The following is a 19,983-nucleotide window of genomic DNA, read 5'->3' on the forward strand; positions in this document are numbered from 1 at the left end:
CAGTTACCAAACATGAAACACACTCATACTATGTCATAATATTGACATTCAGTCCAGTAATCCTCCACTGTAGCAGCTCCTTTACTTTGCAGTGAAAATTGATTTGTATATTCTTTGCCTCTGAGTCCTTGTGGGATTTTTTTTTTAATTCAAACAGAAAGTCACAAAAATTATACTCATCCTCATCAGTTCACTCAGTCCCATGTAATTTTTTTTCATCTTGATCTTTTGTTAGCACTTTTATGAGTTCATCAGTTTTTCATTAGAGTTATGAAAATGCTTATTCATTCAGTTCCTGCTGTGATTTTTAATTTGGAGATCCGTGTATTAAGCATATATTTTTTGTTGTTGTTGTGCCCCACGCCCCTTTTTAGTCTTTTTTTTCCTCTTCCTTTTTTTTATAAATTTATTTATTTATTTTTGGCTGCTTTGGGTCCTCATTGCTGCACGTGGGCTTTCTCTCTAGTTGCAGCGAGCGGGGGCTACTCTTCGTTGAGGTGCACGGGCTTCTCATTGCGGTGGTTTCTCTGTTGCAGAGCACGGGCTCTAGGCACACGCGCTTCAGTAGTTGTGGCACTCGGGCTCAGTAGTTGCAGCACGAGGGCTCTACAGTGCAAGCTCAGTAGTTGTGGCGCACGGGCTTAGTTGCTCTGCGGCATGTTGGATCTTCCCGGACCAGGGCTCGAACCCGTGTCCCCTGCATTGGCAGGCGGATTCTTAACCACTGCGCCATCAGGGAAGCCCCAAATGGGCCATTTTTATGTCACTTCCAAAGAACAGGGTGTCAGTGCATCAAGCCAGATGTGATCTTTAAGTTGCAACAAGGTAGAAAGTCATGGACAGAGCAAGGAGCAATTCCAAGGAGGGGCTGTCCAGGCGAGCAAGTAGAAGGCAGGTATTCAAGGGATGATGGTGTTAGTAAGGTCCCAGTTATCTCCCGTGGGATTGGTATTTTAGAGAGATTGTTCTACATGCCCTTCTCATAGACCCACACCTCTGAAAATGGCGAAGGACAACTAATTGAGGTCCCCAAATACACAGCGTGGCTTGTGGGCTCTTAGTTTCCCAACCAGGGATTGAACCTGGGCCCTCGGCAGTGAGATCATGGAGTCCTAACCACTGGACTGCCAGGAAATTCCCGAGACTGCCCCTTTCAGGACTAGCCAATTCTTAGAGGTAACAAACTACTCTTAGGGGCTATTTCTTTCATGTGTAAATTAAACAACCCAAAGCCCCAAATTGGAACCCCTCCTCTTTCTGACTCGTACACTTAGGAGACTATATTTCTCATCATCTAAGGGCCTGTGCTGGGCAAATAAGGTCAGCCCGTATGCTCCACAGCCTGTTGACAGTATTCAAACCAGCCAATACCAAACTGTTTATCCTACCCTGCCTTGTCTTTCCTGTTGAAAACAAAATAAAAGCTCTGGACCATGCTTTCTTCACCTCTCTTACCTCCTGACCCATCCTGGTCTCCCCTCGTGGCCCTTTGTGATGTGCCCTGTCTCCTGTTTCTAGGAATGTGTGAGCATAAACTTCTTCCTTCATGACAATCATTCCCATTTCTGTGTATATTAACATACCAAATTAAACAATTCCTGGTTATATTCTAGAACACACAGGGAACATATTACGACTTCTTTACAGTGGCCTACAGGGCTCTACACAGTGAGCTTTAAAGTGACACTAGGGATGAACAGGAAGGAGCAGGTGACAGAATTCCAGGGTCAGGACCCATTTTTCACATTCCTTGCCAGAAAATATCTGGGAGTCTGGGAGTCTTTTTCCACCGATAGAGACCATTCATGGTGTTTGAGGAGACAGTCCAGAAATACTGCTTTCACTGATGCTCTGAGGCAAATTGCTCCACGCACCTGGTTGTTTGCAGGGGGAAAAATACTACGTTACCCAGAAGGCTGAGCGCCGCGTGTTTGCGCCGATGCTGGGCCAGTGACGGCCCAGGACGGGGTGGGGGGGTTTCCTGCGGCCCGCGCCGGCGGGGGCGGGACCTCCGACCATTTGGAGGCCGCGTCATCTGTCTGCGCCGGCTGGGTCCTCCGGGGCTGTGGGGACTGTGGCGATGGGCCGGGTGCGTTTCCCAGCCCCGAGCTGGGCAGGCCAGTGAGGAGGGTGTGTCTTACCTCTGCGTCGGTGTACGAGCCCAACACCCGCCCCGGGTCCTCCGTACGGGAGTGTCCCGTGAGCGCCCGCCGGGGCCCCGACCCCGTCCCCGCGGCTCTGACGCGACGGCCTGGGCCTCGTGCGCATTTTGCGCCGGGGAAACTGAGGCTCGGAGTGCGACCGTCGGCTGAGGTGACCCCCCCCAACCCCCTCATCCCCCCGCTCTGGGCAGGAGGCGGGCGGCTGAATCCTGGAGCCGCCTCTCCGGCCCCGCTCTCTCCTCACGGTCCCGTGATGGCGGCGGCGTGGTTGGACCCGGCGCGGGTGAGTGGACCATATTGCTGGCATTGCTGCTTCTCCGCTGGTTCGGAGAGGGCTCCTGGGCAGGCTGGAGGCTAAGTAAGCCATTGGGTTTCTCTTTGTCCTCGTCGTTTACTTACAACAAGTGACGCTGACTCGTTATTTTATCCGCGGTCTTACCACAGTTTTGGGTCTCCGACAGGTGTTTCATCAGTGCGTGAAGGATGAATGATGCTTCCTTCCTTCCCGTCACACTTAAAATTCTAGAATTCCAGCTTCCCCATCCTCCCGTCCGACCTCCTCTGACCTTCCGTTCTTTCCTGGCTCACTGTTCTGCAGACACACCAACCTGACCATAAGTTCTCTGTCCCCGCGCCCCGCCCCGCCCCGCCCCGCCCCGCCCCGCCCCGCCCCGCCCCGCCCCGCCCCGCCCCCAGTCTTTATATTTGCACTGGTCTTTGCCTGGAGTACTGTTCCTGTATCTTTTTTTTTTTGGCCGTGCTGCAGGGCTTGGGGGATCTTAGTTCCCCAACCAGGGATCGAACCTGCGCCCCCTGCAGTGGAAGCATGGAGCCCTAACCACTGGACCGCCAAGGAAGTCCCACTGTTCCTATATCTTTGCAGGACTTCCCTCTCACATCCTTCTGGCCTCTGCGCAGATGTCTCCTATTTGAAGAGGCCTTTTCTAGCAGTTAGCTTAAAATGGCCCCTTCCTGTTGCCTGTGTTCTGGCATTTTTGTGTAGGGAACCTGGCAAAATTCCTGGTTGAATTTGTCCAGGATGCTGTGGGAGCAAAGAGAAAACAATGAGAAAAGAACCATAATAGCCGGCCGGCCTCCATTGAGTCCTTGCTGTTAGCAGGTAGACAGGCATAATATATCACCTCATGTAATCCTCACCTTTTCAGAGCTAAGTTCTGTTATTATCACTGTTTTGTACAAGAACAACTTGAGACTCAGAGAAGTTCAGTTTCCTGCCCAAGTTCACTGCAGTTCTTAAGTAGCAGAAACTAACAACCAGTATGTCGCCACCACAGCCTGTATTTTTACCCTCTTCTCTACGAACAGTGGAGAGGGATGCCTGGAGGTGACACCTAAAGTAAACTTTGCAAGCCATGCAGGCTTCCTTCCGGTAGGCAGTCTTGGCATGAACCAGGGACATGGCATTTCAGCAGGCGGAAGAGTGTGGACCAAAAAAAAGGTATATTGGTTGTTTAAGGAACCCCCAGAGGGTCTTTGCGATTGCCAGAATCCTCCCCACTCCCCCATCTGCTGAGACGTGTCCTGGGAGGGCCAGACGGTGTGGCCGTTGGCTGAATGTTCCATCCTGCTCAGCCAGGACAGACATCATGGCCAGTCAAAGGCTGTTGTTCTCCTGGCTACAGCCTCCAGTGTCCTCAGCAGTTCCTATTCCCTGGTCCCTGGAGTATTCTTTCCTCCGGGATACATGCTGTCAGGCCTCAGGTAGAAAAAAGAAGTGATGACTCGTTGTGGATTCTCCCTGGGAGTCTCCAAGGTTCACATGGCAGCAGGAGCTGGTCCAGGCCCTGCCACTTCCCAAGCAGGTACCACCACCTCAGGTGACTCTCCTGTGAGGTGGGTGATGATGAATCTGCTCCTCTGCCCACGTCTGCAGAATTATTTTCAGCGGTGGCTGAAATGAATATAACTGGGAAATTTATTTAAAATGCTTCACACCTTCATTAACTGTGGTTTTACTCTGCCAGTGGGTCATGGTTATGCTGTTAGACCTCAGACCAGAGGAACCTGCTTTTAAATCCTGCCTCTGATCACAACACATGTAAACTTTGGGTGAACTGGTAGAGCTCCCTGGGCCTCAGGTCTCCTGACTGACATGAAGATGATAACGGCATTGACCTCACCGGCTGTGGCCAGTCACCCCGTGTTTCTTTTTTCTTTAATTCTCATAACTGTTATCGGTGAGAATCATTGTATTGATTCAGAAATCAACGTTCAGAGGAATTAAGCGAGGCCCCCAAGTTCACACAGCAGGCAAGTGCTGACTTTAGGACTTCGGATTCAAACCTCAGGAGTGGGTGGGACTTAAGAGCTGGGGACTTTCAGACACTTCAACAAGACATGTAAATGCCTCAGCACGAGGCAGGCACACAGTGAGGACCAGTGAGTCTGGGGTGCTGTTACTGTAATTATTACTGGTATTATTTTTGTCGTCATTGTTATTCTTTCCCATTTGTCTGACATCTCAGCACCCTCACCATTCCGTGCCTCACAGTCTGTGCGGGAGGCTCCTGACCTCGTGTCATTCTCCGTCGGCTCCTGCCTAGGAGGCTTCTGTGGGCTACGCTGCTGTGATCAGTCTAGAGCAGTGTCTGCCTCCTGGAGTCCAGCACAGAGCTCAGCCTTCAGGGGCTGTTTGGTCTCTGCATCTTTGCCATGGAGAGAGATGGGCTCTGATTCCATCAGTAGCCCCAAGACCAACACAACTGCCTCTGCTTGACTTTCCAGATGCTTGTTACTTATGAGGATGTGGCCGTGACTTTTACCCGGGAGGAGTGGGGGCAGCTGGACCCCGCCCAGAGGACCCTGTACCAGGAGGTGATGCTGGAGACCTGCGGGCTCCTGGTCTCTCTGGGTAAGGCCTTCCCAACTTCCCCATGTGGGACCTGTCATTTGCTTCATTCTGTCCTCTGGCTCCAGGCCTGGTGGTTGGGAAGCCCTCTGTAGCCCATCTACCCTCCTCCCAACAGCTTCAGTTATTTTCTGGACTCACTCTTGCTGCCTGGTCTCCTTGTATCTCACTTAGGGAGGGTTGGACAAGAAACATAGTTTGCCTTTGGTCACAACCAAAGGAGAAGGATGTGTTGGGAGGAAATGGGGGTGTCTCACAGAACCCAAAGGTAGGAATTCCTGCTGGGCTCCTTGAGGGACTGATATAGCGACTTAGAGAAGCATGATTATGCCCTGGCTTCTGGGTCTCTTGTTCTGCCTTCTCTCGTGGGCCTGCTCGTGTCACTTTGTTTTCACAGTGGTTTTTTCTGCCGCAGCTATTTTGCAGAAGGAGGTAGTCAGCAAGTCCTTGCTCTCTGAGGCCCACTTCCTCCTCATCTCTATTTCTTGCTGTATGTTTATCTTGTTTCTCTGTTCATGCTCTACTCATTTAATTCTCCCAGCACGCTGTCCTCAGCAAGTAAGGAAAATAGGGCCGTTGTTGTGAGTCCCTCCTAAAGCTTAATCCATTCAACTTAAAAGGCACATCTTGGTTGTCAACAGCTCTCCTTTGCATTTTTTGTCCGTCCTTTTGTGAAATGTTGATAAGAATAAATGATATATGATGTTCGTGCAAATGTCTCTATTTGACCAAATCACTGTGTGGGATTCCGAACCCAAGTTTTTATTTTTAGTAGTTCATGAAATGCTGAATTCTGGCGTCTCCACGTCTGCTCCTTCCTCTGGCCCTGTTTCCTGAGGATTGACTCCTCTGCTCATGCCCCCCTCTCACCACCACAGCCCACTTGGTCTGAGGCTGCTGACTCCCACGGGGAAGTGTTTGCTGCTTCCTTCTTCGTGTAGCACTTGGGAGACCAGGGTCTGGTGCCAGACCCCTGGTGTCTAATCCCTGCTCTGCTGCTTATGAGCTGTGTGTTCCTGGGCAGGCTACTGAACGCTTCTGTATGTCAGTCATCTCATAGGTAGTATCTCATGAAGTAATACAGTACCTACTTCACACGTGTGTCGTGAGGGTGAGTGGCTCAGAACAGTGCGTGCTGACGCCTGGCTGTGTGTGGGGTTAGCAGTTGTGACCCCTGCTGCTGTCGCTACTATTAATGATATCATCGTCGTCCTTGTTGTCATGGTCATCACCCTACACTTGGACTCAGCATTTTCTGGAACAGTGTTGTGTAGCTTTGTAGTTAAATACAGATGCCAGATGCCAGAGATGACTAGACTTTGGTTTTCATCTTGGCTCAGCCATTCATCATGTCCATGGTTTCAGCAAATCATTTTATCTGCCTGAGCCTCTGTTTCTTCATCTATAAAATGGTGCTTATTGCAGTATGTACTTCATGTGGGTGCTATAAGGAAATCCTAAAATAGAATTTTTCATGCAAGGCCCACAAGAAGGTCAATATAACGCTTTGCTTAGGACCTAAAAAAGACTTAGATCCATGAAGACATTTACCTTGTTCCTGAATGAAAAGACTCAATATTTTAAATATTTATGTCATTTCATTTCTAAATTAGTTCATAAACTTAATTCAGTTTTTTTAATGCATTTAAATTGCTTGGCACAGTCCTTAGAATATGGTTACATCTATAAATAGTTATTGTTTTTTTAAGACTTGTCTTTTTTGAGCAGTTTTAGGTTCACAGCAAAATTGAGAGGTAAGTATAGAGATTTCCCATACACCCCCTCCCCCCACACGAGCATACCCTCCCTCGTTCTCAATATTCTCACCAGAATGGTACATTTGTTATAGTTGATGCATCTACACTGACACATCATAATCACCCAAAGTCCATAGTTGACATTAGGGTTCACTCTTGGTGTTGTACATTCCATGGGTTTGGACAAATGTATAATGACGTGTATCCATCATAGTATCACACAAAATTTTTTTGTTGCCCTAAGAGTCCTCTCTATTCATCCCTGCCCCCTCACCAACCACTGATCTTTTTTACTGTCTCCATTTGTGTTTTCCAGAATGTCATATAGCTGGAATCATAGAGTATGTAACCTTTTTAGATTGGCTTCTTTCACTTAGTAATATGCATTTGTTTCTCGTTTCATGGCTTGATAGCATGTTTCTTTTTAGTGCTGAATAATATTTTACTGTCTAGATTTACCATCCTTTATCCATTTACCCACTGAAGAACATCTCAGTTGCTTCCAAGTTTTGGCAATTATGAATAAAGCTGCTGTAAACATCCATGTGCAGGTTTTTATGTGGACATAAGTTTTCAGCACCTTTGGGTAAATAGCGAGAACTGTGGTTGATGGATCCTATGGTGAAAGTATATTTAGTTTTTTAAGAACCCACCAAACTGTCTTCAAAATGGTGGTATCATTTTGCATTCCCACCAGCATTGAATGAGAGTTCCTGCTGCTCTGCATCCTCGCTAGCATTTGGTGTTGTCAGTGTTCCACGTTTTGACCTTCCTTCCTTCCTATTTATTTATGGCTGCTTTGAGTCTTCGTTGCTGCGTGTGGGCTCTCTCTAGTTGCGGCGAGCAAGGGCTACTCTTTGTTGCAGTGCGTGGGTTACTCTTCATTGTGGTGTGCGGGCTTCTCGTTGCGGTGGCTTCTCCTGTTGCAGAGCATGGGCTCTAGGCCCGCAGGCTTCAGTCGCTGTGACACTCAGGCTCAGTAGTTGTGGCATGCGGGCTCTGGAGTGCAGGCTCAGTAGTTGTGGCTCACGGGCTTAGTTGCTCTGCGGCATGTGTGATCTTCCCAGACCAGGGCTCGAACCAGTGTCCCCTGCATTGGCAGGTGGATTCTTCACCATTGCGCCACCAGGGAAGTCCCGTGACCATTCTAATAGTTGTGTAGTGGTATCTTGTTTTAATTTGCATTTCCCTGATGATATATTCTGTGGAGCATCTTTTCATATGCTTATTTGCTGTGTGTATATTGTCTTTGGTGAGATGTGTTTTAAGGTCCTTGTTCTTGTCTTTGGTGAGGTGTCTGTTAAGGTATTTGGCTCGTTTTAAAATTGGGTCATTTTTGTTTTCTTACTTTCTAATTTTAAGAGATATTTGTGTATTTTGGATAACTGTCCTTTATCAGATATGTCTTTTGCAAATATTTTCTCCTACTGTGTGGCTTGTCTTCTCATTCTTTTTTTTTTTTTTTTTTTTTAATTTATTTTATTTTTTTTGTCTGTGTTGGGTCTTCGTTGCCGTGTTCGAGCTTTCTCTAGCTGCGGTGAGCGGGGGCTACTCTTCGTTGCGGTGCGCGGGCTTCTCATTGCGGTGGCTTCTCTTTGTTGTGGAGCACGGGCTGTAGGCGCGTGGGCTTCAGTAGTTGTGGCACGCGGGCTCAGTAGTTGTGGTGCACGTGCTTAGTTGCTCCGCGGCATGTGGAATCTTCCCGGACCAGGGCTCAAACCCTCATCCTCTGCATTGGCAGGCGGATTCTTATCCACTGTGCCACCAGGGAAGTCCTGTCTTCTCATTCTTTTGGCAGAGCAGAAGTTTTTAATTTTTATGAAGTCCAGCTTATCAATCATTTCTTTCATGGATTATGCCTTTGGTGTTGTATCTAGAAAGTTATCGCATACCCATAGTCATCTAGGTTTTCTCCTATAATATCTTCTAGGAATTTTATGGTTTTGTGTTTTACATTTAGATCTGTGATCCATTTTGAGTAAAGTTTTGTGAAGGGTATAAGGTCTGTCTAGGTAATTGTTTTTATATGTGGATGTCCTGTTCCAGCACCATTTGTTAAAAAGACTAGCTTTGCTAACTATTGTATTGCTTTTGCATCTTTGTCAAAGATTAGTTGACTGTATTATGTGGGTCTATTTCTGGGCTTTCAATTCTGTTCCATTGATCTTTCACCAACATCACACTGTCTTCATTACTGTAACTTTATTGTAAGTCTTGAGGTTGGGTAGCGTCAGTCCTCCCACTTTGTTCTTCTTCAATATTGTGTTGGCTGTTTTGGGTCTTTTGCCTCTCCATATAAACTTAATCAGTTTTGGATATCCACAAAATGATTTGCTGGGATTTTGATTGGTATTGCATTGAATCTATAGATCAAATTGGGAAGAACTGACATCTTGACAGTACTGAATCTTCTTATCCATGAACATAAAATCTCTCTCCATTTATTTTGTTCTTTGATTTCATTCATCAGAGTTTTGTGGAGTTCCTCATATAAATCTTGTACATATTTTCTTAGATTTATACCTAAGTATTTCATTTTGTAGGAGTGCTCATGTAAATGATAATGTGACAAAGGGCAACTAATCTAAGTCTGCTTTCAAATAACACTATATCACTTCACTGGTAACATGAGACCTTATAACAAAATAATCTTAATTCTGTCCTCCCATCCTTCATATCATTGCTGCCATTTGTTTCACTATGTAAGTGCATATATAATGGGTACATATATTTTATACATATATAAAAATAAGCATTTATATGTATGTATGTATATATATATAAGCGCGTGTAAGCTATGTACATAAGCATAATTGAATACATTATTACTGTTATTATTCTGAACAGACTGTTACTTGTTAGATTGGTTAAGACAACTAAAAGTTTTAACTTTACCTTCTTTTATTCCTCTTGCAGTATTCCTCCTTTCTGTATTTAGATCTGAGTTTCTGACCTACATCATTTTCCTTCTCTCTACAGAAGTTATTTTAACATTTCTTGTAAGATAGGTCTACTGGCAACAGATTCCTTCAATTTTTGTTTCTTTGAGAATTCTTTATTTCTCTTTCAGTTTTGAAGGATAATTTCACAGGGTATGGAATTCAAGATTGGTGAGGTTTTTCTCTGAACACTTTAAATCTTTCCACTCTCTTCTTATGTGATTTCTGAGGAGAAATCATATGTAATTCTTGTCTTTGTTCCTGTATAGGTAAGATGTTTTGTTTTGACCTCCGGCTTCTCTCTGGATTTTTTCTTTAGCTTCAATTTTCTGTAGTTTTTAAATGGTATGCCTAGGTGTGGTTGTTTGTTTTTTTTTGCTGGGGGACAGGCGTGGGGGTAGTGAGCATTTATCATGCTTGGTGTTCTCTTGGCTTCCTGGATCTGTGGTTTGGTGTTTGACATTAATTTTGGGAAATTCCCAGTCATTGTTGTTTCATGTATTTCTTCTGTTTCTTTTTCTCATTTTTTCCCCTTTTTAAATTTGCATTACTTGTATATTACACCTTTTATAGTTCTGTGGTCCTTGGATATTCTGTTTTTTTCAGTCTTTGTCCTCTTTGCTTTTCAGTTTTGAAGGTTTCTATTGATATATCCTCAAACTCAGAGATTCTTTCTTTAGCTGTGTCCAGTCTACTGATAAGTCCACCAGAGGCATTTTTCAGTGTTATTTGATCTGTAGCATTTTTTTTGGTTCTTAATTAGGATTTCCTTCTATCTGCTTACAATACCCATCTGTTTTTGCACGCTGTCTACTTTTGTTCATTAAAGCCCTTCGCATATTAATCAGTGTCATTTAAAATCCCTGATCTGATAATTCCAGCATCCCTTACATGTCAGGTTCTGATGCTTGCTCTGTCTCTTCAAATTGTGTTCTTTGACTTTTAGCGTGACTCATAATTTTTTTTGATAGCTGCATATGATATACTGGGCAAAAGTAACTGCTGTAAATAGGCCTTTAGAAATGTGGTGGACGGGACTTCCCTGGTGGTGCAGTGGTTAAGAATCCGCCTGCCAATGCAGGGGACACGGGTTCGAGCCCTGGTCCGGGAAGATCCCACATGCCGCGGAGCAACTAAACCCATGCACCGCAACTACTGAGCCTGTGCTCTAGAGCCCACGAGCCACAACTGCTGAGCCCGTGTGCCACAACTACTGAGCCTGTGCTCTAGAACCTGCAAGCCACAACTACTGAAGCCTGTGCACCTAGAGCCCACGCTCCACAACAAGAGAAGCCACCGCAATGAGAAGCCTGCGCACCACAACAAAGAGTAGCCCCCGCTCACCACAACTAGAGAAAGCCCACGCGCAGCAACAAAGACCCAATGTAGTCAAAAATAAAATAAATTAAAAAAAAAAAAAAAAGAAATGTAGTGGCAGGGCAGGAGGGAAAGAGTGTTCTATAGTTCTATGATTTGGTCTCAGTCTTTTAGTGGGCCTATCCCTCTGGACTGTGAATGTCACAAGTGTTTATCTCCTCCACTAAGGTAGGACAGGATGGCCAAAGTTGACTGGAGTTGGGTATTTCCCTTCTTCCAGGCCATTTAGGCTCTGATAAAACCCCAGCAGTTTAGGCTCTGGTTAACTACTTTCTTCTGAGGACAGGCCTGGTTAAAGACAGAGTGCTCTGGTATATTTCAGAATTGGTTCTTTTTCCTTCCCCCCTGCCAGAAGCCCAAGGGGATTTTTCTCTTCTATTTTTTGTGGGAACTTGATTGAGCTTCTGGAGAGAAATCTCATAATACTGTGAGGGCCTGCCTGTGACTGCGTCCCCTGGAGTTTTTTTTACTCTCAGAGTTGTCTGCACTGAACCTCCACCAATCCATTCATTACCGTTCAGGTTTCCTATCCTGGCGCTGGTTCCTGTGGCAGTTTCTGCTCATGAGTCTCTGCTCTTATAAGCTGTGACTGACTGTATTCCCTGTGTCTCCAATCCTGGGGATAGCAGTTTACCTTGTTTCCTCCCCTCTGTTATTGATCCAAGACGACTTGTTGATTTTTCAGTCTGTTCAGCTTGCCACTTGTTGTTAGGATGGAGTGGCGACTTGGAAGCTCCTTACAGGCAGAACTGGAAACAAGAAGTCGACTAAATATTAGTTTTGACTTAACTGTTAGGATTTAAAAATTGCATGGCAACATGGCAGATTGATGAAGCACCTGGGCTCAGGAGCCACAGTTCAGTGAAATCTTCTCAGGAAGTGACATTTGAGCTGAGACCCAAAGAATTAGAGTAATCTAGAACGAGCAAAGTAGGGAAAAAAACAGCCTTCCAGTTAGAAGGGACAGCACGTGCAAAGGCCCTGCAGTTGCAGAGAGTGTGACTCCTGACAGCTGAAGAAAGACTCCTTCACTTTCCACTGCCCTGTCCCTGAGCCCCGTGCTGAGCATGTAGCAGACAGGAGTGAACATTTGCTTAGTGATGACTAACAAATCCTGAGCTTTGGTTCAGGATCTGCAGATGCGCTTTCTGTGTGGGTCCTGGTACCTCTGCCATTGATTTATCTACAGTCTTTACCCCCACATTGGTTGATGTATGTTTGGGTATACATGACAGACCAGCTCAAACAGTCTACACCCTGAAGGAAATTTATTATCTAAGAAGCAGCTCAGAGGTGATGCTGGCTTCCAGGTTGGGGGTGCCAACCCAGGTATCTGTTTCTTTGCTTCATTGGTTCTGATGCTCAGGCTGGTTCCCTCACAGGAGTCGCAAGATGCTTCTGGATGGCAGGAGCTGTGAGGGTGTCACTCAGCCCTTCCTGAAATAAAGCTTTCTTTTTATTCAGAGCGGCTGTCGTAGGTAACCTGCCTACCTCAGATACCGATGATGCCATTTGTGGGATGATGGAGACCAGGGCTTCTTAGCCTGCCAGGTTGGCTACTATCGCCTGGGGAGCGTTTAAAATCTGATGCCCAGGCCCTTCCCAGAGATTTTGTTTGAACTTCTGTGTGGTGGTAGCTGGGCACCCCAGGTGTTGCTGATGCACAGGAGGTTGAGGTCCCTGACTTGAATGAATTAGAAAACGTCTTCAGGAAGTACGTCTGAACGGTGCTGGGTTCTGTGGGATGGAGATCAAAGGGAGTTGGTGCTGTCTATGCAACCAGCACTAATGTCTACAGTCTTCGGGGACAAAGGATGGTGTTTTTACAGTTTGTTTCCCAGTTGCAGCATTTTGTTTGCATGGATGGGAGCAGCTACATTCCGAGGTCTCTTGCAAATCCTGCAGTCCCAGTCTGGGTTGAGAGGTTTCTTTCTTCTCACCAAAATCCCCATGTTCTCTTTTTTTCTCTGTGAACAGGGTGTCCTATGCCCAAGCCAGAGCTGATCCACCCACTGGAGCACAGCCCAGAGTTACAGACGTCGAAGAGAGGCCACTCCCCGAGCTCCTGCCCAGGTGAGTGCCAACAGCTGGCCAAGCGGGCATCACAGCAGGTTGCAGACAGCAAGAGGACCATTAACTATAAAATCTGTGAGAATTTTCTTGTCGTGGCCTCTCTGGAGGCGTGGGATCTGTGGAACCTTTTAACCTGTGGTCCCTCTACCCCATAACACTCTCCACTGCTCCTGGGGAGGTGTGGGGCGTATCAGGTAAGTTCAGGCTCTTGGCTCCATGTACTTGGGCTTAAAAACTAGGTGTGACACACCACACAGACTTGTGGCCCTGGGGAAGTTCCATGATCCCGTTGTGCCTTTGTATGTAAGTTTGGCCAAGGTAAATCTAGCTGTTCTAACAGGTGTATTCCAAAATCTCCATGGCTCAGCACACGAAAAGTGTTTTTCTTGAACCAAGGGCGATGTGGATCAGTAGGGAGCTCTGACCACACAGTTATTCAGTGACTCAGCTACCTTCTGTCATCAGCGTGAGACCTTCAGGGTTCCTGGCATCCTCCAGCTGGCAGAGGGAAAACAGAGAAGGGAAAATGTCATACCCACTTCCAACACATTGTTTCCACTCACATTCCACTGACAAGATACTCGACTTTGTCATTTGGTTCCTGGGGCTGGGAAATGAGGCTAAGTGTTTTCAAGGAAAGGAATGAAATGGTTTGATCAGTGTGGTCAGTTACACTCAGTCTGTTCCTGAGAAATTGTAGTCATAATCGTTTCTGTCTCGTTGGGTGGTTGGAGGATGTAATAGATTATGTATGAAACTGCTTCGCACTGGGCCTGACCCATAGTGAGTGGCTCAGCAAAAGTAACCTATTAGTATTATTCACACGTGGGATTAGTGCTAGTGAGTAATGATAGTATCTCACATTTCCTTCTGAACTGCAAGTAAACAGGGCCTTTCCAACTATGCTCTGTATCTCACCCTTTCCCACCTTCTCCATCCATCCACACTCTGAGTGTCAGTCAGACACCCAGAAGCACTCCCCTGCCCTAGTTTTCCTATCCCTCCTGTTTGCTTAAACCTCAAGGCACCTCATGCTCAACATGCCTAAGAGGGGGCTTTTGACCTTGCCCGTTTCTCCCACCTCCCGTGCATGTTAGAAGGCTGGGTGCAGCCTCAGACAACTCCTCAACACCCCCATCTCCACCAAGCGCTCCAAATGCTGTCCGTTTTGCATGCACGCTTCCTGAGTCTGTCACCTCCACCACCAGTACAAGATGCCCCCGCCCCACACCCTCGGTCCAAGTTTTCAGCTTTTACCTGGGTGATGCCAGCACACTCCTGGCTGGTCTCCCCACATCTCCTCTGTGCCTCTAGTCAGCCCTGTCTCCCACGGTGGCCCCCGCAGCCACCAAGATCTTGTTCCCAACCTTCAGCACTCCCCCAGCCACTGAGCCCTCAGCACGTTTTCATGTCGAAGGTGGAGCCTGTGGGACTTCCCTGGCGGTCCAGTGGTTGGGACTTCGTCTACCAATGCAGAGGGTGCAGGTTCGATCCCTGGTCGGGGAGCTAAGATCCTGCATGCCTCGCAGCCAAAAAACCAAAACATAAAGCAGAAGCGATATTGTAACACATTAAATGAAGACTTTAAAAATGGTCCATGTCAAAAAAATCTTAAAAAAGAAAAAAAGAAAATAGAGCCTATATCCTTGTGTTGCTTGATCCTTAAACCCTTCCACATTCATCTAATTCTCTCATATGTGTAACTTCCTTCCTCACCTCCCTAGAGGAGATCTCAGCCCTGACCAAGGCCAATTCATGTACCAGAGTCTAGGCCAAACCTTTTCAGGGAACTGCTGCTTCTCACCTTTTCTGCCTCTTTTGTAACATAAAGATATGCTCAGTTGCCTCACACTCGGGGAAAGTAAATAGAAAATGCTTCTGTCTCTCTAATGGCTTCACACTGACATTGACTCTACTTTCCCTGTAAAATCCATCTTTTTGGAGAAGCTGTCTCATTCTTGCAAGAGATGTCTATGCTTGAGTTCCGTCCATCTCATTTACTAAAATTTTCTTGCACTTTTTGAATGAGGTGTAACTCACACCCTGTGTTGTGTAAAAATCTTAAGAGGTTAATAACTTCATGAATGCTTGCGTATGTTTAACCCACGTAAGCACCACCTCAGTCAATATGTAGAATATTTCCAGCATCTCATTGGGATCTCACGCCCTCGATAAGCCCCTTGTGCTCGGTAACCCCAATTTAGACTGTCGGCATCAATTAGTTTGGACTGTTGAACCCCATAGCATGCTCTTTGTCATATATGTCTTCTTTTGATCATGTCTAAGATTCTTTTCATGTGGTTGCCTGTGGTTAGAATTTGTTTACTCTTAATATGGTGTAATATCTCATTGCGTGAAAAATTGCCCTTCGTTGATCCATTCCCCTTCTGATGGGCGCTCCTGTTGTTTTCAGCTTAATGCTGCTGAGAATATTCATGTTATGTTTTTTGGTGCATGTAAGCACTGATTTCCATTAGGAATACATTCTGGTATGTGTGCAGGTCAGGTCCTGGAGTAGCTGTATGTTCAGCTTTGATAGAAACTCCAGACAGTTCTGCAGAGTGTCTGCCCCCTTTAACATCCCCACCATTCATCTATGAAAGACTCCATCTGTCCCTATCCTTGGCAGCTCTTGGTAATGTTCCCTTTGCTCTTTGAGGTCTGAGGGAGGTTCCTTTGCACCACAGCGCTGAAACTCTTCCTTACACGGTCACTGCTTTGCTCCTAATCTTCAAATACAGCACAACCATAAACGATCATGAGCGATGGGCCACAATTTACTGAACACACCTGGCACTGTGCCCAGTGCTTTACAGACATTTTCTCATTTAGCCTTCACAGCAGCCTATGAGGCAGAAACTGAGAGCCTCTCAGTTTTTCAGACAAGGAAGCTTAGACAGGAAACAGCTAAGAATTTGTCCAACATTAGCTGGCTGGGTACAGGCAGAATTTGAGTCGAGTTGTTCTGCTCCAGAGCCAGCACTCTTGACCGCCACGCCATATGAGCTCAGGACGCAGCACAGACTTTTCAGACTGTGTCGTGTTTGAGCATTTGACCCTCTTGGATTCTTTGCCCCTCTTCTCACTGGACCTTCATTCTCCCTCTCTGATCATCACTTGAATGTTGGCTCATGGGGCATCTCATGGCTCATTCTCTTTACTCTTAAATGCTCTCCAAGGTTAATCCACACATTCTCATTCTCACACCTCCAATTTACATGCTGCCTAGTTAGGTCCCAGGTATACATTATTGGACTAACCCATAATAAAAAATTAAAGCTAATTGATTGACTTTTTGCCCTGTGTCTGGCACCCTGCTGAACATGGTATATGCAGTGTTTCACTTCATCCTTGTAGCAGTCCTACAAGGTAGGCTCTATTTTTAGCTTTATTTTTCAGAAGAGGAAAATGAAGGCCTATGGAATTTTGAGTGCCTTACCAGACGCCACAAAGCTAATATTGCGTTCTTTTGGAATTTGGGCCTAGGGTTTTTGTGGTCAGAGACCATGTTCTTAACCATAATACTCATGTGACCTCTAACTTTTGTGTAGTGGACCTCAGGTACAGGTTTCAGTTAATCATAAACCTTGGTTTTATGGGGACATTGTCATCACTGATTCATCAATGACCTTGATTAATTGATGTATTAATTAAATTATTTGCTCATTTGTTTCTTTTTGAAAATAATATTCTTAACATCACCAAACTCCAGAATGAGAACATTACTCATACCCCCCTGTCTTAGTCTGGCTGCTGTAACAAGAATGCCACGGAGTGGGCAACTCAAGTAACGTTTATTTCTCACAGTTCAGGAGTCTGGGAAATCCAGGATCAAGATGCTGGCAGATCTGGCGTCTGATGAGGACCTGCTCCTTGGTGTGCAGATGGCAGCCTTCTCATTCTGTCCTCACATGGCAGAGAAAAGAAGCAAGCTCCTTAGTATCTTTTCTGGTAAGGACACTAATCCCATCTTGGGAGCTCCACTCTCACCAACCTTATCCTCTCATGCACTGCAGTTCCCTGATTCTGGAAGACTCTGTGCCTTTGTTCGTTCTATTTCCAAAGGCTGACAGGGCCTTCCCATTTTCTCTATACGTCAGTAGGTCTGGCCGCATCTGGGAAGCCTGCATGACCTCTTCCTGTCTCCCACCTACTGCACTAGGTGCCCCTTTGCTGGCTTCCTGTAGCACCTTGAGATGTTCTGGCTTCGAGCAAACTCACCACACGCAGTGTCATCATTCCTCTGTCTACCTGCCCCTCATCTCCAGACATTCTGTCCCATGCCCATGCTGTCCCTTTGGGTTTTCCCTCTAAAATTTTCAAGAATCTAAGAACCAAAAAGAAAGAAATTGCACACCTGGGTTTCAGAGATTTGAAAAGACAGCAGGTACAGACCCACTATTTTCATCTTCTTCTCACTGACATGGTGATTTAGTTTCTTCTATGTTGCCATCACTTATATGCCTTTTTGTGTATTGTACTCCCTTCAGGTGACAACACAAAACCTGACACTACAGAGCCTGCCCCTTCTCACCTGGCCTTGTCTGAGGAAGTCTCACCCCAGGAACAACCGACTCAGCGAGCCTCAGGGGACTCCCTGTTGGGACAAACCAAGGATCAGGATGGGCCACTGGAAATGCATGAAGGCCACTTGAGACCAGGGATGGACCCCCAGAGGGAGAAGCTCTCTGGGCAAATGAGCCCTGAACGTGGTGGTTTAGGGACACATGATGGTTGTCACTCAAGGATTGTTCAGCAGCGAGTCTTTCCAGGAGATATTCTTTATGAATGTGACTCACATGGACCAGTGAAAGGACCCTTGATACATGAAGGGAAACACCTCTATAAGTGTGAGGAATGCGGGGAAGTTTTTAACAAGAATTGCTTCCTTATTCGACATGAGCAGATTCACTCTGGCGTGAAGCCCTATGAATGCACAGAGTGTGGGAAAACCTTTATTAAGAGCACACACCTCCTCCAGCACCACATGATCCACACCGGGGAGAGGCCCTATGAGTGCACAGAGTGCGGGAAGGCCTTCAACCGCAGGTCACACCTCACGAGGCACCAGCGGATTCACACTGGAGAGAAGCCTTACAAGTGCAGTGAGTGTGGAAAGGCCTTCACCCACCGCTCCAATTTAGTCTTACATAACAGAAGCCACACTGGGGAAAAACCCTTTGTGTGCAAAGAATGTGGGAAAGCCTTTCGAGATAAGACAGGTTTCCTTCGACACTACATCATCCACACGGGAGAGAAGCCCTTTGAGTGTGTGGAGTGTGGAAAATCCTTCAACCGCAGATCACATCTCACCTGGCACCAGCAGATTCATAGTGGAGTGAGACCCTTCGAATGCAATGAATGTGGGAAAGGCTTTTGTGACAGCACAGACCTCATCCAACACTATGTCATCCACACCGGAGAGAAGCCATACAAGTGCCTTGAGTGCGGGAAGGCCTTCTACCGCAGGTCACACCTCAAGCAGCACCAGCGGAGTCACACCGGGGAGAAGCCCTATGTGTGCGGTGAATGTGGAAAGGCCTTTACCCACTGCTCCACTTTTATCTTACATAAAAGAGCCCACACTGGAGAAAAACCCTATGAATGCAAAGAATGTGGGAAAGCCTTTAGCAATCGGTCAGACCTCATTCGACACTTCAGCATCCACACTGAAGAGAAGCCTTATGAGTGCATGGAGTGTGGGAAAGCCTTTAACCGTAGGTCATACCTCACCAGACACCAGCGGATTCACAGTGGAGAGAAGCCCTATGAATGCATGGAATGTGGCAAAGCCTTTTGCCAAAGGGCAAACCTCATTCGACATGCCATCATCCACACTGGAGAGAAGCCCTATGTGTGCACTGAATGTGGAAAGGCCTTTACCTACTGCTATACTTTCATCTTGCATAAAAGGGCCCATATTGGAGAAAAACCTTTTGAGTGCAAAGAATGTGGGAAAGCTTTTAGCACTAGGAAAGACCTCATTCGACACATCAGCATCCATGCTGGAGAGAAGCCCTACGAGTGCATGGAGTGTGGGAAGGCCTTTAACCGCAGGTCAGGCCTCACCAGGCACCAGCGGATTCACAGTGGAGAGAAGCCCTATGAATGCATGGAGTGTGGGAAAACCTTCTGCTGGAGCACAAGCCTCATTCGACATTCTGTCATCCACACTGGAGAGAAGCCCTATGAGTGCAGTGAGTGTGGAAAGGCCTTCAGTCGCAGCTCATCCCTCACTCAGCATCAGAGGGTTCATACTGGGAGAAACCCTGTCACTGTGACAGATGTGGGAAGAACCTTCACAAGTGGGCAATCCTCAGTCAGTCTTCAAGAACTCCTCTTGGGGAAAGACTTTTTGCATGTAACGACTGAGGAAAATCTTTTGCCAGAGGAGACATCTTACTCAGAATCTGATCATTCATACCAAAGAGAAACCTCTCATTTTTCTTCCCCATGAGAAAAGCTATTGCAGGATATCAGTTGTCATCTAAAGAGTCATGTTAGAAATGGCCTCAGCCTAGAAACTTATTCTGTATCTGAAAATTCACACAGGAGAGTGATCCAATCTTTATTGTGCACTTAGCAAAACCCTCAGCCTCATCTTTCTCCTTAGTTTACACTACAAAATTATATCAGGGATATTTAAATAAAAGAGGAGGAGACGAGAAAAGAGAGAAATGCAAACACAGCTTTCAGATTTCCGTGATGAGCCTGTGGCAATTTGTCATCCCTTCCTTAGTTTATGTGAGGTAAGGGGAGTGTTGTTGCAGGGATCAGAGGGCCTTGTTCCTTTTATTTGTCTTGAA

General features: G+C 46.3%; 1 protein-coding gene across 1 annotated transcript; it reads left to right on the top strand.

Moving 5' to 3' along the window:
* Window positions 1–1,979: 1,979 nt before the first annotated feature.
* LOC137753872 (zinc finger protein 543-like) lies at window positions 1,980–19,547 on the top strand. The gene is given in 6 exon segments (XM_068529285.1): window positions 1,980–2,445; window positions 4,908–5,034; window positions 13,082–13,177; window positions 16,985–17,128; window positions 17,668–19,352; window positions 19,354–19,547. Coding segments are annotated over 6 exon segments (2,187 nt in total). The 5' UTR covers window positions 1,980–2,415; the 3' UTR covers window positions 19,459–19,547.
* The last annotated feature ends 436 nt before the right edge of the window (window positions 19,548–19,983 follow it).

The sequence above is a fragment of the Eschrichtius robustus genome, chromosome 19, assembly GCF_028021215.1.
Source record: "Eschrichtius robustus isolate mEscRob2 chromosome 19, mEscRob2.pri, whole genome shotgun sequence".
Taxonomy (NCBI): Eukaryota; Metazoa; Chordata; class Mammalia; order Artiodactyla; family Eschrichtiidae; genus Eschrichtius; species Eschrichtius robustus.